General features: G+C 37.3%; 1 protein-coding gene across 11 annotated transcripts in view; it reads right to left on the reverse strand.

Moving 5' to 3' along the window:
- Positions 1 to 13,685: 13,685 nt before the first annotated feature.
- The window catches only part of FGD4 (FYVE, RhoGEF and PH domain containing 4), a 110,211-nt gene continuing 97,662 nt past the window's right edge, over positions 13,686 to 26,234 (reverse strand). For all 11 annotated transcript variants that reach the window (XM_055807416.1, XM_027792987.2, XM_055807417.1 and 8 more), the window contains 10 exons: positions 25,033 to 25,171; positions 24,077 to 24,135; positions 23,299 to 23,445; positions 21,608 to 21,780; positions 18,772 to 18,802; positions 18,502 to 18,597; positions 17,986 to 18,111; positions 15,972 to 16,112; positions 14,234 to 14,374; positions 13,686 to 14,050 (listed from right to left, as the gene is read on the reverse strand). In XM_055807416.1, coding sequence (XP_055663391.1) covers positions 13,793 to 14,050; positions 14,234 to 14,374; positions 15,972 to 16,112; positions 17,986 to 18,111; positions 18,502 to 18,597; positions 18,772 to 18,802; positions 21,608 to 21,780; positions 23,299 to 23,445; positions 24,077 to 24,135; positions 25,033 to 25,171 — 1,311 coding nt within the window. In that variant the 3' untranslated portion in view covers positions 13,686 to 13,792. The remainder of the gene's footprint in view (positions 14,051 to 14,233; positions 14,375 to 15,971; positions 16,113 to 17,985; positions 18,112 to 18,501; positions 18,598 to 18,771; positions 18,803 to 21,607; positions 21,781 to 23,298; positions 23,446 to 24,076; positions 24,136 to 25,032; positions 25,172 to 26,234) is intronic.

Here is a 26,234-nt window from a genome sequence, read left to right on the forward strand (position 1 = left end):
TCTGTGGATATTTTTGTTTTCACTGTCAGTCTCTTGGCTAATCTGCATCTGAAATTTTCTAACTCAGATGAATACTATTAGGTTTGGTTGAGGTGTCTGGCAGGGCATGGGGAGTGGGAAACAGTGAGATCTACTGCTCAGCTGCGTTATACAAAAAGATAGAATGACACAGAGGATGACTTGTGATGCGAGATCACAACAAATGAGTCTCCAATATTTAAATGTCTTCCCCTTGAGTGCATTTTCTCAAAGATAAATTATGAATATGCTAGCATGTTCAATGTGTTAAATTCTGGCTTGTCCTTTCTTGGAAGCCAACATAGTAAAAATGCTTCTGAAAGTTTGAAGTTCTGGATGGCATTAGAATTCGTATTGTTATTCTATACAAATTACTCTTTCCCAGACTTCGTGTCTTGAAACTCTCAAATGTTGAAGGAAAGAACGTACAAAGGAAGTATGTTCTTCTCTGTATATCTTTACAACAAAGTTTCTCATTCTTTAGAATGAGGAAATTTCACACTGCTTGTCAGAGGGCATTTTGTGCTTTATACATAAAGCATAAAGATGGCTAAGCAAATTGAAACACTCAAAAATTGGTGTATGCCAGTACAGAGAGAATCAACTAACACATAACATTTTATGAAGAAGGTCCTGAACGACCTCTTGGTGAGGAGTTCTTGTCATAGCCGTACAGACATGATTATCCAGCAGTTTCACCCATTAGCTTTCAGTGTGCTTCAGCCAGTTGCTCTCAGAGATCATTAATACCAGGATGCCATTTGGCATCTTCTTCTCCAGCTTCCAGGATTACAGCGAACTTTCCCCGCATTGTACACCTGACACAGCAAATACTCTTTCTAAAGGGTTTGCTGTTCCCTGGCTAGTGTGGAGCCTCATTTCCTCTCCTTCCTTGACTCCCTGGAAGAAAAAGAAAAGAAAGAAGAAAAAGAGGGAAAAAAAAGCATCCTAGTTGCACAGAAATAGAAGTTGCTGGCACCTGAAGTAGATAACACTAGCTTATTTCTCTACGAGTATCTCTTTTTTCCTGATGTTTTCATTTTGCCATATGACCTCATGGACACCACTGTGAAATGGAGAAAGTGCAACCTGGTTTATGTTTTAATTTAGACCAGAAGTGGGACATCTCTGAAAGAATGTAGAAATGGAAAAGGGTCAGAGAGGGACAGGAAGGATGATGAAAACTGTGGAACAGCTTCAATATCAACACTAAGCTAGGAGTCTTCACTCTACAAAAGAAATGGGGAGGAGTAGGGAGGATTAGAGGTCTGTGTAATCATTATCAGCCTGGAGTGTCAGTTTTGTTTACCCTCCCTTCCAACATAAAGTGTTTGGGGAGTGTCTAATGAAACTAGGAGCCAGGTCAGAACAAAATAAAGAGAGTAGCCCCTCATAGGTGGGTCAGTGACCTATTGAGCTCCTTGCCAAAGAATGTTGTAGACAGTAGAAATTTAAATTCATTCAGATGATGTTTGGACAAGTTTAAGGAAATGTATTGCATATAAATAAATAGCTATGTAGGAATCAAAACTAGCTCTGGATGTTTCTGAGCTGACAATGGATGGAAGCTGGGAGAGTATCATGCAGAAGCACTGCGTGTGCTTACCCTTTAATCTGTCCCAGTATGGCTATTCTTAGAATTTTATCAGAATAATATTTCAAGAATCACACAGCGAAAATATCAGTTGCTGAACCAAGTTGAGATAACATAGTCTGCCCAGCAGAGATGTCAAAAGTCTTATCAAGGGCTAGATACCCAAATGGAGAAGCACAGCACAGATGGAGGAAGTGAATTGATGAAGGAAAGCAACAAGAAAGTACTAAAGAAGATACAAGACTGAGAAACACCAGAATGCAAAGCTTAATATGTTGTACATTTCTGGCTAAAAAGCTGGAAGTGCTTTTGCTATGAACTGTCATGTACTGCACCAATTTATAAAATCCAGCACTTCAGCCCAGTTGAGGACTGTGCCAAAACAAACATTTTAACAAGAAATGGCCTTCTGTAGCTTTAACTCTAACCTTCCATGGCCCACCTACATTGTACTCAGCAAGAAGCTCAAAGATCTGATAAGAGGCAGTAGTTAGATTGGTTATTTACTAAAGTTAATTGACAGGAGAAAGCAGGAACTGCCACACTGAATCTGCCCCTGATATCAAACTCCCTCAGAATCTCATCTCTAAGACCATCCAGCATCAGCTGTCTGGGGAAAATATAAAAATGCAATGTAATAAGATCTGATTCCCGAATCGTTTATTAAATAATTTTGGTATTGCTGTAAGATCGGAAGTAGACAGTTCAATTTTTTCTTCCGCTTTACGTTACTGGAAACTAGATTGCTTCATTTACCGTGTAATAGTTTTTTGTCCCATCAAGCTAAATTCTTGGCTCCAATGACGTCCTATGACAGTAAATTCCATGATCTAATTATGCATAGTGTAAAACATCAATTTGGTGTCTGTTATAAATCTGTCATCTTCTAATTTCATTATAAGCTTCCTTGGGTTTACGTTTGAAGTCAGGAGAACAAAATTTCCAGTCTTTCTTCTCCATTATATGAATTCTTTATAGTTTTGCATAATAATCTGCTTCCATTTTTACTCAGTAGTTTTTGCTCAGACAGCTGGAGCCTCTTTATATTGACATATTGACAGTAGTGGACAAGTCATTTGCCATTTAATTCATTTCTGCAAAACAAGGAAACAACAAACTAGCATCTCAGTAAAGGATATTTCATTGCCATTGTATTTGTATTGAGAAAGAAATACTTGATTACCATACTGAAATGTATCAAGTATGTAACATAGCATTTGTGCTGCATACATACTGCACAAACACTATTAGCAAAATACTTCTTTAAATTATTCCTTGGTAATGTCACCGTTTGGAACCATGCAACACAGCGAGTATATGGGTCTTGCAGAGCCTGATTTTTATGTGAAGCCAAAAAGAATGGTGGTTTTGTGTTCTCCAGAGCAGCCTCATTGCAGATGTTACACTTTCTCATAGCACTTATACCAGACATCTGCACAGCGAACACCATTAGAAGTGAAGATAAATAAATTCCTGAAATCCTTTGACAGGATGACCCTTCATTTGGATGTTCTACACAGATTTCCCAAGCTGACAGATTGTTCTTTTTTTCCAGAAGAAACAGAAATCAGAGGTTTCAAATACATAGCCCAGGGATTCTATTGAGTTGGCAAAGTGAGCTTTTCTACCCATTTCAGCGGCTGAAAGAAGGTCACAGAAGAAGGAATCCCCAAGTTACATATTACCTGTGCTGAGACCTAGCCTCTGACAAAACAAAATAAACCTGGGGCAAATATGCAACTTTGCTGGATGATATGAGGAACTAAACAACAGAGTTCCTTCTATTCTTTCACTCTATCCACATGAAAGTTATTTACCTAAATTCCTTCAATAGTTGGGGTGTTAACACAACTTCTCGTAAAACACGCATGCAGAAAGGAAAGCAGGTTTCACCTTAAGGAAGGGGCAGGGCACAGAGGGTAAGAGCCACAGGGCAAACACAGCAGTCAAAGTTCATCAATCAGTAACAAAGCCCGAGCACTCTGTGAGGCATCAGTGTTTCTGACAAGGCCAACAGAGGTAAAAGCTTCCATTGGAGATGAAAATAATCTCTGCATCCTTTTGAGCTGCTGTACAACAGTGCTGCCTCCCCCTGCCAACTGTGGTCGTCAGATTTCTTGGAATAACAAAACCAACAGTAACAGTTGCTTCAGTGAATGATTTTCACCACTCCAGTGGTGTGCAGTCCAATTTTAAGGTGAAGACTTCTAACTTTAAAGGACAAAGGTTTTGGGAATAAAGCCCATAACCTCCTGTCTGCTATCAGGAAAGCAATTTTTTATTGAAAAACAAAAAGCAGACTTAGCATTCAGCTGAGGCATTTTAACTAGAAAGGAAAACAGAAGAAGCCTTACCCCAACCAAATGTTACCCCAAATAAAGCTTGCTGGTATTCAGGAGGAATGGAGCTTGTATCTTCTACTTCTGGGTCTAGTATTTTAAATAAGGCTATCTCCTGTGGTCTTTTTAAGATAAAATAGTATGCCAAAAGGAGCGGGTTTTTAATTTTTATTTTTATTATAGATGTTTTCTTGTGCATGCTGCTTTTTATGTTATGATTGGTACCATTCTAAGTCTAAATTGGAAATAGAACTATCAAATATATGTGATTTACAACATCACAGCCTGCATGTAAGACTAATGGATACTTCAGGTGTATTTATCTAAAGCTTTTTACTCCAGCTCAGAGTTGCATTTCTGGAGTTGACGCTGGATGTCTTACCTGCCATGCTTTGCTTAGTGTCACAGAATTGTCTTGGAGCACATGGATATGACTCTTTCCATGTAACACAGAACTGCAAGATGCACTTCAACCACTAAAGAGCATTGTTAATAGGACCAGAGTAGTGCTAGTCTGAAACTGAATTCCAAAATACAACATAGGTAAGGTAAGCCTTTTGTAAATGCTGTGGCCCAAAGCCTTGAGCTAAAAGATTTGGATTCTTTTTTGCAAGCCAAGGAACAAGTGAGTAATGCAGAACAGGCAAAGCAGGTAGTTCTACATAGCTAGGCAATAGGTTTAAACAAAATTGTGGTTGAAATCTTCCATCACAGGGTGATTCATTTAATTTAACGCTGTGGAAGGCTCCTCTATTCGGTAGCAGAGTCCAAAACCTATCTCCCTGAAGCAGGGACCCTTACCTAGAATTTGAAAAAATGGACATACTATGCTAAAACATGTTCAAAAGAGAGCACAAACATCCAGCCTTACTTTAGAACACAAGCTCACAAAATCAGAGATACAAGTTCAGTGTTTGGTGGATCCAAAAGAGAGTTCATTTTCCTGTATTCCCCACGCAAAAGTGCTGTGACTGCCTGGCTCGAGACAGGAGTAGGGAGGGGCAGAAGAGAACGTGAGGCTATGGGAGGCCAAAGAAAGAAAGGGTAATTCCAGGTTCTGCTCCCAAGACAATTTCTGTTTCTTGAGCCATGGGGTATTTTTACATTACAAATGCATAAATCAAATGTAGAAACCCTCTGGAATCTTTAAGTTAAGTAGATTGGTATTCAGTAAAACTAACACGAAGAAGTTTTGGGATCTGGAAATCAATCTGCAGCCCACTGAGTCTTACCCTAGATTCTTAGCTAAGGCTCTGTTCCATAAGGAGATGCTTCTGACAGCAGAGATTTCCTTTATTTAGCAAACAAAAATATATTAAGATTTGGTGGTTGAAATTCTTAATGAATTCTCTTTATAAGATCCTGATGGTTAGAAGCTATGTGAGTTCTGACTAGTGATAAGAATCATTAAAAAAAAAAAACCAACAAAAAAAAAACCAGCTACAGAGAGCATAGCTAACAAATGGAAAACTTACCTGAGCATGTGATGGATTCTTTGTAAGTTAAGACTTTAAAACAGGGCAAGTAATTTGAAAAATATGCTCTAACACAAAGAAATGTAACAGTTTGATAGACAGCTGTTTGCACATCCTGCTGATGACACCAGAGCATTATGGTTTTGAGACAGAAACAGAAACTAGCAACACAGACATGGGGTAGACCTCAAGCAAATAAACTCGGCTAGGTGCATCCGGATTTACTACAAGCCAGGTCTGACGAGGCTTAATATCGAGATAGCTGCCTAGTGCACAAGCCAAGGAGGCAGAAGGTGAACAGCTCCAAGACAAAACAGTTGCCATCATGAGGATCCCTCTGCTTTTTCATTGGAGACATCGGAGGACCCTCCAGAACTATTTCTTTAAAGCAAACAAGTCCCAAATACTGTGTTTACCGAAGGCAGGCATGCCATTTCTCTCACGTCAGGAAACTCATACAATGCCAAGAACAGCTCTGTGGTGATGAGGCAGTATTAGTCAGGCTAAGGGAGAGCCAGAGGAGATTGTTACTCACCACTTACTTACCAGCCCTGTACTTGATAGGCTCCTGGACAATTTGCTGCCGAGTAGAAATACCCGTGCTTATTAAACTTGCTAATACAAAGGAATTAAGTAGGACCTATGATTACAGATTTCCTGTTGATTGAATTTTAAAATTGTGTTTTCTTATTAAAGCACATTTCAAGCTAAATTCTGTTATTTTTGTCTCCATGTAGAACACATTGTGTTGGGTTTAATGAGGAAAATAATGGGTTTGGAACAGTTAATCACAGGGAAAAAATAATCAGAACAATCAGTGGGGAAAATTATGTAAATGGGAAGGAAGCATTACTTTCTGTGGTTCATCAGTACTTATTTCAATTTGCTTACTGTGTCTGCAAATAGAAAAAGTAGAAACTAAACAGAAGCCTTATACGCAACTCCTTACAGACAAGAACTAGCAAGTAATACAGTAAATTTTCCTCTCTGTATTTTGGGGGAAGTCTTTTCTGCAACATTTTGCCCATCTGCAGAAGAATACCAAGAATAAATCAGATATGATCAAAACAGGTTTACTGTGTACAGATGATGGAAATTGGAGGCAACTGCAAATGGTTCTGTCTGTTAAAAGACACTTAGAAAAGGAGTAGCTGCAGTTTAAGTGGCACTACCATGGACTGAATGTGTGCTTAGCTAGCAAATGAATTTAAAGACTCAAAGTTGCTTACACTTAGGATAATAATCCAGCCAATTACCTAATAATTTTTTCTTTGCAGCACCACCTTTAATGCACAAGAGATTATACTGAGCAGCTGCTCAATGTTTTGTTTCATCCTTTTGTTCTGAGCAGCGTTTGAATAATAGTAAGAAAGACGTGGGCTTCACTAAACACGTTCCTTTCTTTCTGCGCTCTTCTATGGGAGTGGCAACGCAGAAGCCCATGAAGTACACCATAACATCCTGATCGCACAAGAGAACAATATTATTCCTATTATAGAAATGTAGACCTAAACTGTGAAGGACTGCAGAGACCACTTCTTTTATCTTCCCCACCTACCGTGTCATAGCATTATATATAGCTCTTTATACATTCAGAATGTATCTTCCACTGACATCGCAGTACTTGTGAGTAGCTAGCCCTTCAGCAAATTAGATACCAGTATTCCATACTATCTGTCCTTACAGTCACACACACAATTGGAAATGCAGTTTAAAGACTTCATCAGAAAAGTAAACAGTAGGTAGGCAGAAAAAAACCAGCCAACCAGCAATACTTATTTAATGATGGTTTTATTTTACAGGATACAAATTTCTTTTTAAGTACTCAACAGGAATTAAAGTGCTTAATTTTACAATTCTCCACCCACCGTATGATCAACTATACATATATTACAGAAAATATATACAATATCTGCAGATTTTTTACATTCATATATTTCTTGACCATAAAAATGACCACTTACATTTGCACAACTTAAAATGGCATTTATATTTCACCTTTTTAATACTCTTCACTTTATTGCAAAACCAGAACAAATTTACACCTCTTCCAAATACTAGTATTTTTTTACAAAAGTGTTTTCACAATTAAAGCCAGAAACATTTCCATAATGAAGGGGAATTAATATAGGCATATAGCCTATAATTCTGATGTTAAACATTGCAACTGATCCAGCTCCCACTAAAATTAATGTATTAATCCACCTCAGGGGCTACAGAATAGAAAACATGCTAATAGAAAAAAACAATACTTCTCTTGCAAACTGTTCCCTATATGCAACAAATTTGGCTTCTTTCTTAAACATACTAGGGCACATACATACAAAAGGCTTTGACACAGTTCCCCCTTTTCTGAATGTTTTCACCATAAATAGTTAATGAATCTACAAGGATGAACCATAAACTGAAGTAGGCTACTGTTATGCAGTGGCTGAAAACATGTTTTATTCAAGAAATGTGCTTGAAGATTTTAGCAGAGAAAAACCACATTCTACATTTATTTGTGCTAGGAAGAGGAAGGGGTAAAAGCAAAATGCCATAGTTGAGTCCGGGAAGAAATTTAATCATGGGGTTTTAAAGGAAGCAGACTGGATGCCTTACTGAATTTACTGTCTGTGAGTGTCTGCGTATGATTTTTTTTTTTAAAATTAGACTGAAAAACTAAATGTGCCACAAAAGTAGATCTACTTCTGTTGATTTTTTTCTTCTGAAAAGCATACTCCACATACTCAATATACATTACATTTTGAAAGCAGCACAGTGTATTTTTGGATTGTAAAATACTGCTTGAAAACAGGTCATCTGAATAATAGCCTCAAATATATACAAACACATATATACATATACACACATATGCGTATGTGTATATTTACACACATATACAATCATTAAGTTAATGTTATGCTCTGTTAAAGGAAAAGGATTATGGAAACAATCTGACTAGCACATTAAAACTCCTATCAAAAGAACATACTTATCTACAGTCCCATGGGTCAGAACCAGCTAGATAAATTCCTCGTACCAACAGGGCCACAGACCAGAGGAAAAGAAAAATAATTCCATATATTTCATTTCGTATTTCAAATAAGAGTACACCACAGACAAAGAATGATGATGGATTTATCTTAAACATAGTTCTGCCACAAAATTATTTCTCTTCTCCAGTAATTTTTTTTTTTTTGGATATGTATCTCCAGCTGTTTACACTCACTCCTACATCCTTATCTCCAACTGAAACCCACCTGAAGTTCAACTGAGCACTGTGATTCTGGATGAGACACAGTAAGTCAGCTGGCTTTCAGTTGGTGAAAGCTTGATTTTCCACAAGTGTTTATATAATGTAAGGCAGAGTCTACATGATTTTAAATTACTGAAGGTATAATAGCTCCAGCAGGTCTCTGCTAGTCTACACCAGCTAAAGATCTCTAAATAGATTTATGGAGAAAGCTTTTTTATTGCTTAGAATTATTTCTACATGGAATATTTACTTCTTTCCTGAAAGCCTTTCCTTCAGTATAAGGAAACACTACCCTCTGTTCATTTTATTTAATCTTCTCTTGAAATGAAAAGCTGACCAGTTTTTATACTAGCTATATGGTGATGTAGCTTTACAGAAAAAAAAAAACAACCCTCAAACAACAACAAAACCCAAAGAACTTGTCAAGTGTTTCCACATCCTTCCCACTTATTTTTACATATATATATATGTATATAGATATTACTTTTTCCCCCTCCTGACTCCACTTGGAACTCTTTAAAGCGTTACTTCTATAATCTCATCTAAAATTTACTCAAGCGATAGTGTATTTATTCTAGATTGAATTGGTGCCTTGGCTTCATCCATAATTTAAAAATATGAAGAATAAAAATCCTATTTTCTATGAAAGGGATTTAGAATTTCTGAGGAGATTTCTAAAGCACTTTGAGATGGTTTTGCATAAAAAGGTGTCACATATATTGCATGCATTTACAGTGGTTCAATATTCTACTCCAAATAGAAGAGAATGTTTTCTATTCTTAATACCTGCTTTTCACATAACAAATAAGTTTTGTAACAAACTAAACTACTCGGTGTGGAAGGATCTGAAAGTACTAGATGCTATAGATTTTACAGGAGCTCTTCAAACAAGCAGGGGTACCTGATACCAGAAAACAATTTTTAGAAGGTCTTGAAGAATTGTGCAGACATGCAGATGTCATGATACACTATTTTTCCAGGATAGGGGAAAAATATTAAGCAATTTTGAAAAATACATTAATATGTTCCAAGCATATTAATGATAAAATGAAGCCATTGTTCTGTTGAAAACAGATAAAACCACATAAAATAACTTTTGATCTGCTTTAAATTGGACAGAAGACTGATCACTTTTAAAGTGAGAAACAAGCATGTCTTGAACACAAGAATTGCAAAGCTTAAATAATTCAGTGGAGCCATTCACATACCTTCACGTATTATGAATGAATGCTCAGTTATAGTTTATTCCTTACATACACAGCTTTATGCTAATAAATTTAGTGCCCTTTTTATTTTTTTTGAAGAATTCAATAGCTGAAGTTTATTAACAGTCTGTACTTTGTTGGAATTATAATTTTGACTGCTTTGGTCATGATACTTAAGCCACAGCAGTTACTACATTGAATTTGTTCCTCTGTGGTCATAATTTACACTTTAAAGTTAAAGTTTTGGATACTGTAGGAGGGCTTGTCTGTGGAGAGTGAAGTAAAACAGTGTGGTTAAATCTAGAAGCAACTTCTCCATCTTTTGATCTCCTTTAATATTGGTACATAATTTTCCTACAAAATACACACACAACCAATCATTTGAGTGCCAAGACATTCTGACTCATAAGAGAACAATTCTACCCAAGCATCTGATTAAGAGAACATGAAATAGGTTTCACTAGGGTAAATAAAATATCCTGCTCTTTATACTTTAATGGCTGAGAGCAAACATGAGGCTAACATCCAAATAAATAACTCCCAATGCTAACTTTATTTCAAATTATTTGTGCCCAAATGCAGGGTTTCATCTGGGAGAGGCCATTCAAGCAGCTTCAGCTACTCGGTACCACCATAACAATAAGGCAATCTAGACATTGCTGCCTCTAATAATTTCCCTAATCATTTAACTGGAATAGGTCTTCCTATTTGGCTCAAGAATTAAGTTTGCAGGAGCTTAGAAAACAGAATGTACTACACAACACCAGGCTGAGCAGGCGTGTTGATCTGCTGGGGGGCAGGCAGGCTCTGCAGAGGGATCTAGACAGGCTGGACCGATGGGCCGAGGCCAATTGTATGAGGTTCAACAGGCTGGGGCAGAAAGGCTGGAAAGTGCCTGGTGGGAAAGGGCCTGGGGAGCCAGCTGAACATGAGCCAGCAGTGTGCCCAGGTGGCCAAGAAGGCCAACAGCATCCTGGCTTGTACCAGAACTAGTGTGGCCAGCAGGACAAGGGCAGTGATCACCTCCTGTGCTCTGCAGGGGTGAGGCCGCACCTCAAATGCTGTGCTCAGTTTTGGGCCCCTCACTGCAAGAGGGACACTGAGGTGCTGGAGCGTGTCCAGAGACGGGCAACGGAGCTGGTGAAGGGTCTGGAGCACAAGGCTTATGAGGAGTGGCTGAAGGAACTGCAGTTGTTTAGCCTGAAGAAAAGGATGCTCAGGGGAGACCGTATCACTCTCTACAACTACCTACCAGCAACCGTAATGAGGTGGGTGTTGGTCTCTTTTCCCAGGTAACAAGCGACAGGACAAGAGGAAATGGCCTCAAGTTGTGCCAAGGGAGGTTTATATTGGATATTAGGAAAAATTTCTTCACCAAAAGGATGTCAAACACTGGAACAGGCTGTCCAGGGAAGTTATTGAGTCACCATCCTTGGAGGTTTTTAAAAGACTTGTAGGTGTGACATTTAGGGACATGATGTAATGGTAGACTTGGCAGTGCTAGATTAATGGTTGGACTCAATGATCTTAGAAGTATTTTCCAATCTAAATGATTCTGTGATTACAGTCATACCATCATATTATTTTCAGTATACCTCAGTCCATCTTATCCAGGGACTCCTTTAAGGCAACTTCTCCCCTTACACCCAACAACTTGAACAGGACAAACAATGTTTTTATACATTAGGATGTGGTAAGGTGATTCTCCAGATCCCACAACTGCACTTGAGACTTTTAGAAAATACCCACTTTCAGGAGATGACCATGAGAGTTAGCCATGGAGAGTTCTTGCTTACCTGAATGTCCCCTCATCCTTCACCATGGTATACACAAGATGTAGCTAGGGAGACCTCAGCGAAGATTTGATGGTACTCACCATCAAATTGAACCAAAACAGGTTTAAGCTGCACATAACTAGAGGTCAATACAGATGACAACAGAAGTAACTTCAAATCTCTTAGAGAACTACAGAAGAGCTTGCACATCAGATAAAAGTAATACTAGGGTTATATGGAGAATAATATGGACCAATGGACAACCAAAGTCAGTTGTAGAGCTAATACTCTACAATTCCATGTCCTGATAATTACCAACACTTGTGTAAAGCTTTGAAGTCTAAAGGCCATGGTAGATTTTGGGTTTCCGCTAACACTAAGTTGCACAACATTTCTTCTTACCAAAGAACAATAGACACCGTGTACTCATGGATTCTTGACAGTAAAAACAGAGGTTACTTTAACAATTCCTTTTCAAATGCTAAATGGGTTGTTGTGTTTTGGTTTTTTTTCCTATAGTGTCACAGAAAAAGTGGGAGTGGGAGTTCAGTGAATACTTTTTTTGGAAATCTTGTTATAGGAAATCAACAACTTAAATCTGTCTTCAAGTTACTAACAAAACTGTACTTGAACCTGAATTCTTCAGCTTGACATGATTTAAAACAGACTGCAGTTATACTGAGAAGACAGACTCCTGAATGTGCTTATGACAAGTTGATTGTAGAAGTTACATATTTTCCTTCCTTTGAGGGGTCAGAAAAGGAAAGATATTTATCTACTTGACAGTCATCATTATCTCTGAATTTCTCGTATTTCATCCAAAGATGTTACAGTAAAAATTTTAGGGAGGTCATTTGCCTCTATGTATAAAACTTCTAACAGGAATGGAAGTTCATAAAGGACTTAACACTGTAAAGCCAACAAGTCCTTATTCCCATAAGTGGAATGCAAATAATATCAGTTAATACAACTTGAGATTTGCAGGCTCAGACTTCATACTGAATTTGTATAAAGCAGGCTCCACTTTACAACAATAATCCTTGAAGACTGTTGTCATAAATAAATATTAGAGTATCTAATCTTCTGTAAAAATTAAAAGATAAATTCAAAATGTTCTTTCATTCCAATAACCCTAATAACAAAAATACACGATCCCACAACGTTACTAGAATCTGTTGCTTTTCTCAAACCACATACTGCATTTGAGTAATGAACTACTGCACTCCTCAGAGGTAACAGCGATAGGACACTGAAGAAAAGCAACTACTCTTTTAAACACAACTGGAACTTATTTGTCCATTGCATGCCACTTACATTACTGCTATTTTTTGATGCATAAAGATATCAAGATCATTAAGTGTCAGCTATTAAAACAAATCACTGAACAGTATTTGTTAATTTAAGACTGTGTTTAATTTCAAATAGAAAACATGCTTTTTAAATAAATTACTAATAGGAACCCAGTATCATGAAATCATCAAGTATTGTACATTTTTAATTCTGTACATATATTATATATTGTTTCTAGATTGAAAATCATTAGATTGTTTCCTTGATAAATTGAAACTTTAAAAGCCAATATACCTGTGAAAGCAATTTGCATTACTTTAATTCAAAAGAGACAAGTGAATACAACATATGTACAGATCTGTGGAATTTAATCTATAAACTACATACATTAAACTGAACTGTCCCTGCATATTTAACTACAGTTCTATTTGGCAATGTGGAGGTATATCTTTTATCCTGTTGCAAGTCCTCACATGTATAGTAGGAAGCTTCAATATTTGCATTCTTAATGAAAGTAGCAAACAATAACTGAAGAGCAACTGGATTTAAAAAAAAAAAATTGCATCACGACAAACAAGTAGTACAGTAAAGTTAGTAAGTATTTTTAATAGCATTCACATTTTTTTAAAAAGTCTCCGAAATGGACCTGTACATCACTTTTATTGACAGAACATAAATATAAGAAAAAGATCCCTAAAAAGACCAGAATTTTTCCCAAACGTAAAGTGCTAAGATGTATGGTAGTAAGAAGTTTCTTTCTTTTTTTTTTTTTTTCTTGATTGAGCAAAGAAAGGTTAACACAAATGTTAACCACAAACTCAATTGAAATCTTTTAAAAATACCATGTGTTCTTGAGCTTCAGCATTCAGATGTTTTAGAAGATTCAGGTTGCTCTTCTAAATTCACTTGCAGTTCATTTTGACATTCTGGTGTCTCACCTTTGACAGCTAAATGGATAACTTTTAGCCATTTCTGTTTTAGTTCCTCATTGTCCGCAGCAAAGCTGTGCACAGACTTAGACTGGGTCAGTTTGAAGCTGTGCGGGAGGTCAGCACTTCTGGGAGTATCATCTACTGTATAGCCCAGAAGTGGAATTGTAGCCAGAGCTTTAACATCCTAAGAGGAAAGAGAAGTTCTTGATTAAGAACAGCCAACTAATCTGCCCGCTACCTCTTGTTTACTATATAGGTTGGTGAAAACACTAGGGCCTTTCCTCCATTCCCAAACTATTTGACTTCTCTTCCTCAGATGCCAGTCGCAATAATTACTAAAAATCTCCCCCATTTTCTCCGTACATACCTGTGGAGCACCATACATGTACAGCACGAGAGCTTCCTGTTTAGGTATAACACACCATGCTTTCTGCCAGGGCTTTGATTTTTCCATGTACTGAAGAAAGCTACATATGACGCTATTTCCAGACACTTCTGCAGATTCAATCTAGGAGAGAGTATGAAGCATAAAACAGAAAATAAATTTTCCTTAAGTAAAGACTAAACCCATACAGAACAGAAAAGCAGAAATTCATCACCATTCATATCAAATCTTGGCTAGCATCTCCAAAAGGGCTTGAGCAAATAGGAGAATATTTATTTATTGCATAGATACAATCACAACATGTACTCCCTTAACGTGTGATCTGTTCCTTCTTTCATCATTAATTCTGGATTACAGTTTTTAGATCATGCTACATCTCGTCTTGCCACCACAGCTAGTCTGCCTCTGTATCTTAGCATCTACAAAAGTCAGATTTCTACAATAACATCATGTTAGGCACTGAAGTGCTACTAAGTAACCAATACGAGAACTACTTTATTTTGGCAGATGCAAAGACATTTCTAAGAGTAACTTAAGAATGCAAGCAGTAATCCTACAGAAAAGATTAGGTGAATTTCTTAAAATCTGAAGACAGAGTGACATGCTACTCCGGTTAAATAGTGACCCTGAGAAGATCAGAAAGAATACAAACCAATTCTGCATTAAAATTTCGTTGCATCAGTTTTTTTCCCTCTCCCAGCAGCGATGCTGTCTGGATGCTGCAACATGGTACCAACCACTCCATTGCCATGAGATCCAGCACGCATACAGAGTCTGCGTAAGGGACTCTGTAGCTCCTTCAGCTACCTTAAAAAAGTCACCATGCCAAGAAACAGCAGTCTCTTGACTATAAGGTAAGCCAGTGGAGTTCTATGCTCCCTACTCTTTCTCATTAAAAGAGTGTAGTCAAGGGTAGTCAAACCAACACAGATTAAGAACTGTGTATGGAATTACAATTTGTATCTTACTTTTCCCTTCTTTTTCTGTTGGTATTTAGCTCAAAGGTCAATCCTTCTCTACTACATCCCAAGATAAATATATGTCTTGACAAAGTTAGGATGATATTTCTCTAATTTATGTCAGGTGTTTTAAAAGCATCTACAAAGGGAGATTTAAAAATGTGAAGGTTAATTGCAATTCTGAGATACCTATTTCTTCCCTTGATCATAAGAGAAACACGGCTTTTTATTGTCTGATTGAGACCTTGAATTTTTAAATGTGGAAAGCTGAAAGCAACTTGATGACTTAAAATGTACATTGTATACACTGATCAAAACAGTGCCTTAGTACTCAGACTCTGAATAGCAAAATTCTCCCCCATTCCCCTATCCTCCATCCCCGTTCTTTCAATTTGGGCCTATGATTTCAAGAATCATTGTAGTAGCAGTGGTTTTTGTTGCTATGGCAGCTTAAGTGCAGAAGAAAACTGAAGATTTATAAGGAAACGTAATGTTTTATCGCATTAGCTGACGTAACTGGAAAGAAGCAAAAAAAAGCTCTAAGATTCCTAATTCCCCCTTTTTAAAAAAAAGCTGTAAGAAACAAAGTAGTATTGTGAAAGATGAATGGTGAAAACCAAAATTTATTGGATGGGATTAATTTGGTTCACATACTTTTTATTTTTCAAACAGAAAATAGCCCTGCAAGAATGCTACCATTTCTCACTTACTGATGAGCCGAAATTGCAACTATGCACATATGGTACTTTCAAACAACATACCTCCAAGATGCCTTTCTTCTTCTTTTCTTCACTGTCTGTACAACCAATTATAACATGATAGCAGTCCTTACAGACCTTGTTCAGTTTATTTCCATCATATTCTAGATGTGCCTTGTAATCAGAACATTTCCAGCAAACCACCTTAGAGACAAAAAAAAAACCAAACACGTATATAAAATTTAAGTATTTATAAAACTATGAAAACAGAATTGAATTAAAAATTAATAGTATTTTATCTACTTAGTAATATAGTTTGATTATACACAACAAGAAAGATAATGCCTTTATGACACATCAGCAATAACTTCATAAAAAATAATGGTTTACCAGATTTTTGTTGCTGCTTCTTAACTATAAGTGCTTTTTACTATTTACCTGGTGGAACTTTGTACTTTGCATAAAATCACATTAGGCTTTCAACTTTATCTGTAGGTTAAATTTTGGAATAGAATCAAAATATAGCACAAGCCATGCTGCAGGAAGAAAATCCTCCAGTTTCTTGAAATGCCTGAAAAGGTATATTTGCCATTTTTTTTCTAAATAAGCTCAGAAATGTACAACAGAGATGCACTTTTGATGATAAAAAGTTGTAACAATATCAGAAATGGCTCATTTTTTAACCTGCTAATAAATAGTAAATTTACAGTTTTAGAATTTGTTCATAAGTACACAGAATAAATAAGCCAATATCACACTGATTTTTCTTTTCACTATATGTATATTTTAACTGAAACACAAGAGGGATCTGAGGGAAGTTCTTTCATTAGAAGTGTTTTTCCACAGAAATGTCCTTTCAGGTGAAAAAATAGTCTGCATAAAAACCATATGACTGCAGTCATTTCAAGAAAGAAAGGTAGACAAATGGACTTGAACCACTGAAACCCCTGAACAAAATCTTGTTGTGGACCAGGCCTCTGCAGTACTAGTCTAGATGGCTACTTTCAACTAGTATCTCTAGAGAATACTAGTCAAGTATTCCCAATTAGTCACTGCTGGAAAAACACTATCACTGACACAAATTAATTCCCATGAAAAAATGCTTTAAAACTAATGTGCAGGGAGACGTGATAGAAGTACAATACAGGGAAGTAGTTAGGAGTCTGAACAAAAGGGGAATAAAAAGGAAGGGTGTGATCCTAAGAGAGGAGTTGTAAGGCAGAATAAGCTGGAAAAAAACAACCCAGATGACAACCATACAGTCAAGAATTCAGAGCTCCTGAAAAAGTCTCTACTGTCCTGCAAAGCACAAGAGAAGAACACCACATAAAAACATTAGAAAGAAATCATACAAGGTAACCTGTAAGACAAGTTTTAAACCTGGGCTTGCACTACCATCTGCTGGAGAAAAGCATAGTTGCTGGATGGCAAGAAAAGAAAGTACAGTGTTTGCTCTTTTGTTAACTTCTGAAAACTCTCAAATCATACCGCTATTTCATGGTTCCTTTAAAGCGGCATAAGTTACATAGCATCATACACGGAATGCAGCTCTAACCCTCTCTCCCCATCCTAACCTTCTCTTGCTCCCTGATGCTTAAAGGCACACGCTCAGACATTTACATGCTGAATCCAGCTGGGAACAGCTCCAAGTTAACCCAACAGAAAACTGCAGGGCTTCACGGTCTTCTTGTGAAGAGGAGAGAGGAGGAAGCAGAACGGGAAGAGGAGGCAGCCAGCCAGTGCTGCCCAGGGTAACACTGGCTTAGGGCAGTTTAATACGGTCTTGAAATTGTTGGGATCAGTGGAGGCCACTCGGAAGTAATAGTATAGTGTATGTCCAGAGGCTTGGGACATTTTACACAAACACACATCTTCCACTGCTCCAGGTTACTTCCAAATTTACCATGCCAGCTAAAGCAGACAGAGGATCCTTTGTGGTATGCTATACACAGCTTCTTTCAGCCACTAATGCCGCAATAAACTGCAGCATAAGAAGCAGAAGCCAGAAGGTGAGTAGGCACTTAGAACAGTTCCCAAACCTGCTCCTCAGCTACAGCAGCTAGGATTTTGCACTTACATGTCCACATGCTCGGCAGTGATGCCTTCTCCTTGTCAGTGCATTAAAGGGCTCCTTGCATTTCATGCACATGGTTACTTCATTGTCTCGTATCCACCTCGGTGCTCTCTTCCCAAGCTCAGCGTTCTGAAGCGGAGGGCAGGGAGAGGGTGGGAGAATAATAATAATAATAAAAAAACAGTACAAAAAGTTGTGCAGTACTTCAAATAGAGAAAATAATTACTCTCTTCCTCTGGAAAGGAAATGGCAAAACACAGCTCAAGTTGCATTTTTAAATCTATACAAGAAATAACAAAGAACCTAGTCAAAAATCATTATGCATCACTGAAAGGGTACTCTGTTATGTGTTTCAAGAAAAAAAGAGTCTTGTTTATAATATTTGGCATTATGAAGAAAAACAATTACCAACAAGATGACTGCTTTGTAGTTCCTCTGCTATAAGAATGATGAGCTTGAAAACAAAGTTTCAGCAAAACTTTTTTACAAAATGATTACAAAGGAATAACAGCAACTTACAGAAACCTCAACAGGCATGTCTTCATATTCTTTAGCAATAGCGTTTCTGAAAGTTTCGTTCCTCTGCTGAAAAGCTTCTATAGTATTCTGAAGTGCCTAAGGAAACAGTGGATAAATTCCTCAAGCATTATTACATTTAAAATGGACTCTCTGCATTCTGACCAGTTATTGATTAGCAGAGCGACACTGCAGCCAGAAAATAGGGATATTACTTTTTTTATTACTTCAGTGAAAAATTGTTTAGAAAGTAAAGAATATAGATGAATTTACCTTAATCCATTCTTCCTTATCTTGTTCAGAACTGAAAGAAATATTTGACACGTTAGTCCAAAACTACTTTAGGAAATATTACCTCACCATCGACAACTGCTAGCAAAAGCCAAGCTTCTGAAGTAATTCTCAGGAATTTAAACTTAAACTATACTGATTTGTAACTGTCCACCTTAAAAAACCCGAAACACAACAGAAAACAAATGCATCACTTCAGGCTTCACAAGTCTGCAACCACTAAGCAGTGAATTAAATTTAAAAGATAAATGTAAATGCATTTAAAAGTAATAACAGTATTTGTATTGTTAGGCTTTTTGTTTGGGCTTTTTTTTTTTTTTCTTCTTGTGCTTTTGTTTTGAGTACAACATAGAGAGGAAAAGAGGACAATACAAAGTTTAGATGTAGGCATCTTTTTCTCCTCTCATTTCATGCAGTAAGTTCACATACTATCACAGACTTCTCCTGTGCATCTCTTAAATCTTCCTCCCTCCCCAATAAAAGTAGTTTCCTTCATGCTTTTTGTTGTTGCTGTTGTTTAAACTCGTCTACAGTGGCACAAAGAGTATCCGATTAAAAAAAAGGAAAAATATGTTTTAATATTATGAACTAAACAGCAGAGATTTCCCTTTTATGCATTAGGGCAGATACAGATGACTTAACAGTAAGCATAGGTAAGATATACAGACAAGACAGCGACGAGAAAGGAAATATATTAAACTGATCTTGTACGACAGTTTTGTCATTAAAATATATCAGTAGGACTTTGACATTCAAATCTTTGGAAAAGCATCATATATCACAAATAATAGTACTATTAGAAACTACTGGATAGTGCTAGTAATGAAAGCAGTTTATCTGCAAGTTGTAAGTCAAAAAGATGAGAATTAACATCACAGTATATCTGGCCCTTCAAAAGCGGCCGCCTCCTCAGATAATGGTGTGGAAAAAAACCTTCTGTAGCCATGCAGTATCAGCCATGCAAAATTTTATTTTTCTAAGGATTGCTCTGAAGGATTTGAAAGAGAGCTTTTATCACATCTCAATAAAAACAGTTCCTCACATGTTGTTTTGCAGCATTAGTGAAATTTTTAAGCAAGCAGAATCCTAAAAGTGTTTCTCTTTCCTACCTACCATTTGCATACGAGGCAGGAGAAACCTGTCTAAACAGCCAAAATAATTCACCCTGTCTGCTTACATTAAAAAACAAAAAGCTGAGCTATTAAATGTCATACTAGATCACCAATCTCAAAGAAATAATCTACCAGCTGTTTAAAACCAGTGATTGATAATGTGCTCGAATAGTGTTCTGAAAAATAGAAGCCTACTAGTCAAGAAAGCCCCCAAATGTGAACTAAACATTACAACACTGTTAATACAAGCTCATGAATTAAGGACATTAAGGTATAGGGTACACACAATACCCATACTAATCAAGATTATTCTAATATAAGTGAATAAGATCTCGTTTGGTACTCATTCCTTCACAGTTTCATACACACTTAACACATTCTAACAGCGTTCATAAAATGAAACAAGACATAGAAGCATGTTCTTCTCACACCTAAAATAAACTAATGCAATAAACTTTCCATTACTGGTAATATGGGAAAGTTAGGAAAATGAACTTTGCTGTATCATTTTTCTTCCAATTAAAACGTAACTTCACAAAGGGTAAAGCAAGATGCCATCATTCACCATTGAAATGGGTATATGGCATAACAACTTGCAAAATACTTAGTAAGACATTGTGCAGCACCTTACAGTAGATGTGACTGATGACCAAAAACGTACCCCAGAAGTCTTGCAGACCTTAGTGGAAAGCTTTTTCCTGTCATTTTTCAAAGTATATCTTTAATTTCAAATATCTCTGTATGCTGTTACCTTTCTGCATTCACTACTGTAACTGTCATTAAATATCACAAGGTGTTTTTTTCCATAAAGAAAAGTAGTTTGCAAGCTCGTTTGCTAGCAGACTATGGTTTGTCCCCCAATACATGGTGTCAACACAGAACTGTATCCACCACAGACATCCTCCTGCTTTTGTAATCCTTGCCTCTCCACGGTGAAATCCTGCCTGCTAAGAATAGGATCTTTAAGCAGGTCCAAAAGGAGAGGTGGAGCACCCTACTTTATTTGAAGTGGGGCAGTCTAGACAGGGAGGATTTAGTCTAGGCTATGCGAAAAGCAGTACTGGGAAGGTGACCCAGCAAGAGGAGGATACAAGAACTAATGAAGAAAGCAGGAAAGTGCCAGTCAGAAAAGTGCCATTGGAGAAAAAAGACCCAAGAACTAAATGGAGAACTTGCCTTCCAGGGTGAGGTTGATACCTGGGACTGGAGGAAAACAAGTAGACTGGAAACAGGCCTGAGGAATGGAAGAAAGTAGGTGCCCATCTACCACCATAGAAAACTATGTTCTGTGGATGTAAACCCACTGGGGTGGAGATTTTTGTTGGGTAGACATGCCTTGAGGCAGACTCATTTGTACCAAGGTGGCTCAGATACCGCCCAGAGATTTAACACACACAGTGTCCCAAGACACTTAAGTCAGCCAGATTACCTTTGCACCAGTTAGCTATGCTGCTTTCAACCTTCCAGCCAGCTTGCTGACAACTATCTTAGGTGTTTCTGCAAAGTAAGGCAACACACTATACATTGTAGCTACTTCTTCCAGTTCATGAGATCCTTGGACTGAACATTTATGATTTTTGGCAGCCTAGGCTATTTTCAAAACCCTGATATTAAGATGAAGCCCACTGCATCTTTCACCACTACTAGTCCAGTCTTTTGTATGTGTATAATTAATCCTCCAAAAACTAGATAAAAAGACTGCTTACCTGGCTTGCAACTCCAGTGTTCGCTCTTTTCCAGATACTTGAAAAGTGTGTGGATATTCTTCATTATGAGTTTCTATAATCTTCATACCATCTATACCGACTCTGGTTCGAACCGAGAACTTTGATCCTACCAGGCTGAATTTGGGGACGCAGTAGAGCAACATATTGTTAAACTGGGGAAAAAATAAATATATGGCTTTGCATTAACAAAAACACAGGTACAGCCACAGTTTCTACTGAGAGCTGGACAATACTGCAAAGCTAGGCTTAGTGAGTGAGAAAGCAGGTTCTTTTCTGCTCAGTTGATATCTGAGAAGACCAAAGCTCTAATTCAAGACAACTTCTTTCTCTAATTTGTTTAGAAATAAGATTGAAGGACAGCTCCAGTACATATAAGAGTAATTGCTCTGTATATGCAGCAGTCTTCATAGCATTTATTACCAACTATGCTCAGACTGGATATTTTTTACCAATGTAAAGCTTTTGTTAGAAAAGCCCATTCTTATGCCCCGATTCTGCAAAAAACTACTCTAAACTGCAGAATAAGAATTCTTTTCTTCAGTGTCTACATCTATAGTTACCCTATAATAAAACCAGTTGGTTTTGTAGAAATTGTAACTAATACTATTTGAGGACATTATTTGTCTTTTTTCCAAGATGGAAGAGCATTTCTTCCAGTTTTTTTCTTCAGTTTTTATTCACTGAAACCCTCAATAACACAGGGAAAAAATCAAAACCCCAAACCCACGAGCAGGACAAAGATACATTCCTTTATTAAAGAGTAGAACTTCAAATAATGTTTAAACATCTGAAGCCCCAGCCTAGAAGCACAGCTATTAAATCAGATCTATAGCGTTTAATTTTCTCGCATTTTTCCCCTCACATTTATCTCAAAATTAATTATTAAAAGAGAAACTCACTTCAATTAAATCCTATTTCATAGAAATCCTGTCTAGCCTATTGCCTAATCTGTATCACAGATACAGTACATTTGAAGTTGTCACCTCTCATATGAAGTGCACATCATTTTAATCAGCTGTCTAGCCCCATTTGAGGTCTTCCTATTCAATGATTTCTCCTTTTGTTTGAAGCACAGATAAGCAGGAGTTGTGCCTCAACAACACATTACTCATCCTTATTAACCAGAAGACTTGCAGTGCCAGAGGTCCATAAGCAAAAATGTATTAGTAATTTTTAACGCATGGGAAGCAATGAACTACATCAAACCTTTTAGAAGGGAGTTGTGAGGGAGCATGGCTGTGGCTTTTTGGTTCCAAGACAAGACACAAGCCCCTGACAAGAGGATGACCTGCCACAATTACAAGCTCCCACAGGACCATGACACTTACTGGGACTCCAGCACGCTATCAGGACTAAAATCCTAAGCTTTTACATTTCAGTTTCACGAGAATGTCAAAGTCCTCATGCTCTAGGACCTGCATTTGTAATCAGAGCCACTTACTTAAAAGTGAGTTGATGGACATTGGTTCCATTTATTTAAAACCATGTATTCCATTCTAGCTGTTCCATTCCAGCCTTTCTGCAAGCAGTATAAGGTTTACTCATGCCCTAAGATCACTAGTTGAAAGGCACTGACATCAACTAGAGAGTATTTCCCTCTGTCTTTGGTAGTTCTTTCAAGTCTAGAAAGGTATACAGCCACTCCTGCAAACACAGGCCACCATACTTACTAGGAAAAGATACCGTTCTTGAGCAGATGTATTGCGAGCAGCGAGTTTAAGGATCTGTCCTTCTTTTATCAGTTCATTTGAGGGGTTCACAATATCTTCCTCTTCTCCCAGCATCTCATATATCTCTAACAATTTCTTTAGATTCTCCTTTACAGTGAAAAAAAGTCATAAAACTTATTAATTAAAAGCACAGATCTGTAAGCATATTTAGATGAAATTATGAGAGCTTGCATAAGTCTGGAGAATGTTAGCTTTGAAAAACATATACATCTGGTATGTATGGTCAGCCATACAGACTGATTAACCTAGTTGATCAGTAACGAGTACTTTTAGAAATGTCATCTCCTTGGTAATTTTAGAAATGCAGTTATACATACAGACTGCATTATTTCTTGTCCAAAATATCTCACATACTTGATGAAGTACCTATCATGCCAGCCAAACATGGTGGAGAAACAGTAACTACTCTTCACAAACATTATCCTTTCACTGACAGGAACAGATGAAACAAGATTAAGAGTCCAGCATTGTATCAACTATTTGACCCAGGAGACGAATCCAGTCTGCCCCATTTTCTACTTGAGAGAAATAGATGCAATGCCAGATTCTGTCTATCATTCCCAGGAGCTGTACAAATGCATTAAGTAGGAGCAATCATTCAGACCCAGTAAACCCATTTTTGCCATTTCAGGGAAGATCTGCAATTCACACTTCTAGCTTCACCAAATACTCAAATACAATATATTAAAAAGCAAACAGGAAAACAAAGATAATTTACCATTTTTCTTATTGCACTATTCGAGTGACTTGCTGCAGTGGATATAATTTCCAGGGATTCTAGACAGAAGAAAAAAAAAACCCAAACCACTAAAAAGCTGCATTTTTATATATTTCTATATCACATAGAAAAACCCTGGATCATTCTACAAACTTGTTTGTCATTTTTATGTAAATTACACACTACAATAAATTTTTTAAATTATCAATAAAAAGTAACCAAGGTACAGTGGGAAGCATAAGAAAGTCAGCTACCAAATAGAAACTGTAATCTGGAAAGATCAGAAGAGAATTACTGCAGATTACTTTAGAGCTTCAGCACCTAGAAAAACATTTTATGTGACGTGAACAGTCATGGTTCTCTTCCCTCTTTTCTCAAAGAAGTCCAGAATGCCAAACAGTGTTTTTTAGTTGAAACAGCTCATATTACAGATATTTACAATGATGGTACTAACAATGAAATATTTCAAAAAAATTATCTGGCAAGTAGTTTTGAACAATCTGGGGAATAAATTTCAAATCAGGCAGTTCTTTGTCCCTACAGAGCTTAAAAATACAGTAATAAGTCCACTGTTTTACAAATAAGAGACATACATTCCAAATGTGCATAAAGCAAACCAAAATGCCAACAAAACCAAACAAAAAACCAAATAAAACCCACCACAATCCCAGATCATCCACAAAGCAAACAAATCAAAACCTGTGCGCTACACCAAAACTAAAGCAAAACTTATGTGCTCCAGGAGGAGGATACTAAAGGCTTTAGTTTTTCTATTAACTTCATCCACTATTCAAACACTTTTTCAAAGAAGCCTACAACTCCACTAAAGAAATCCTGCCATTCTTTTCAGAGGGACTTTGCCTCTTCACTTTATTTTTCCTGAAAATATATTGAATTTACAGCGTCCTCCTACTAATATCTTATTACAACTCTTTTAATGGCTAGAATATATTTACTTTCAGCATCTTTCCAGTCTAGAGAATCCTGAGGCAATTTCCTTAGGTAGTCCTTTAGAAGCATCTCGTAGCGTGGAATGCGTTGTACTGGTTCTAGCATGTGATGTTGCAATGTCAAATTTCCACACACTTTTTCCTTCTAAAAAATTGTAAACATATTTCAATGTAGCAGGCAAAAATGTTATTACGATATTGTAAAATAAAAGTTATGATTGATGAAACATAAATAATGTATTCTGAAACATGCATGATAGACCTTCTGAAAGAAAGCAGAACTACTTTACCAAATCAAATAATTATAAATTCTTTCCGAAAAATAATTGTAAAAAAATTCCTAAATATCCAGTGCTAAGTATCCAATTCATAAATGGAGTCCTACCAAAATACCTCCCAAACTCCAGTGTATTTTAGATTTGGTTTGTAATAACTCAGACAACAGAATTACTACTGAATTAATAAGAACAGTTCATGACCACATACCAGAAGAAGTAGCTTAAGGGGGCTACAGGGTTATATTTTACCTATCTACCTATTTACTTGCCCTTTTCAGGGCAAAGCTGGTGAAGGATGTGGAGTGGCTGAGGGAGCTGGGGTTGTTTAGGCTGGAGAAGAGGCAGCTCAGCGGGGACCTTATCACTCTCTACCGCTGCCTGACAGGGGGCTGTAGGCAGGCGGGTGTTGGTCTCTTCTCCCAGGTAACAAGGGACAGGACAAGAGGAAACAGCCTCAAGTTGCGCCAAGGGAGCTTTAGATTGGATATTAGGAAAAATTTCTTCACTGGAAGGGTGGTCAAGCATTGGAACAGGCTGCCCAGTGAGGTGGTGGAATCACCAACCCTGGAGGTGTTTAAAAAAATGCATGTGGCATTTAGGGACATGATTTAGTGATGGGCTTGGCAGTCCTGGGTTAACGGTTGCACCTGATGCTCTTAAAGGTCTTTTCCACCCTAAATGATTCTATGATTCTACCTGAGGATGGAATGCTTGCTTTGAGTTTAATTTGTAATGTAAAGCCCCTCAGCAGTGTTTTAAGGTGCATATTCATTTCCATGATCTTAGCTGTATTTAAAAGATTACATTAAAATACACATAGTTGCTTCCCTAGCTTAGAATCACAAGACCCTACAGAGCAGTAAAATGTAGTTAGAGATACCTTATCCTATTTCTAGCTGCTCAGGCTGCAATAGGAAGACACCTGCCAAG

Source organism: Falco peregrinus, chromosome 6 (genome assembly GCF_023634155.1).
Source record: "Falco peregrinus isolate bFalPer1 chromosome 6, bFalPer1.pri, whole genome shotgun sequence".
In the NCBI taxonomy this organism is placed as follows: Eukaryota; Metazoa; Chordata; class Aves; order Falconiformes; family Falconidae; genus Falco; species Falco peregrinus.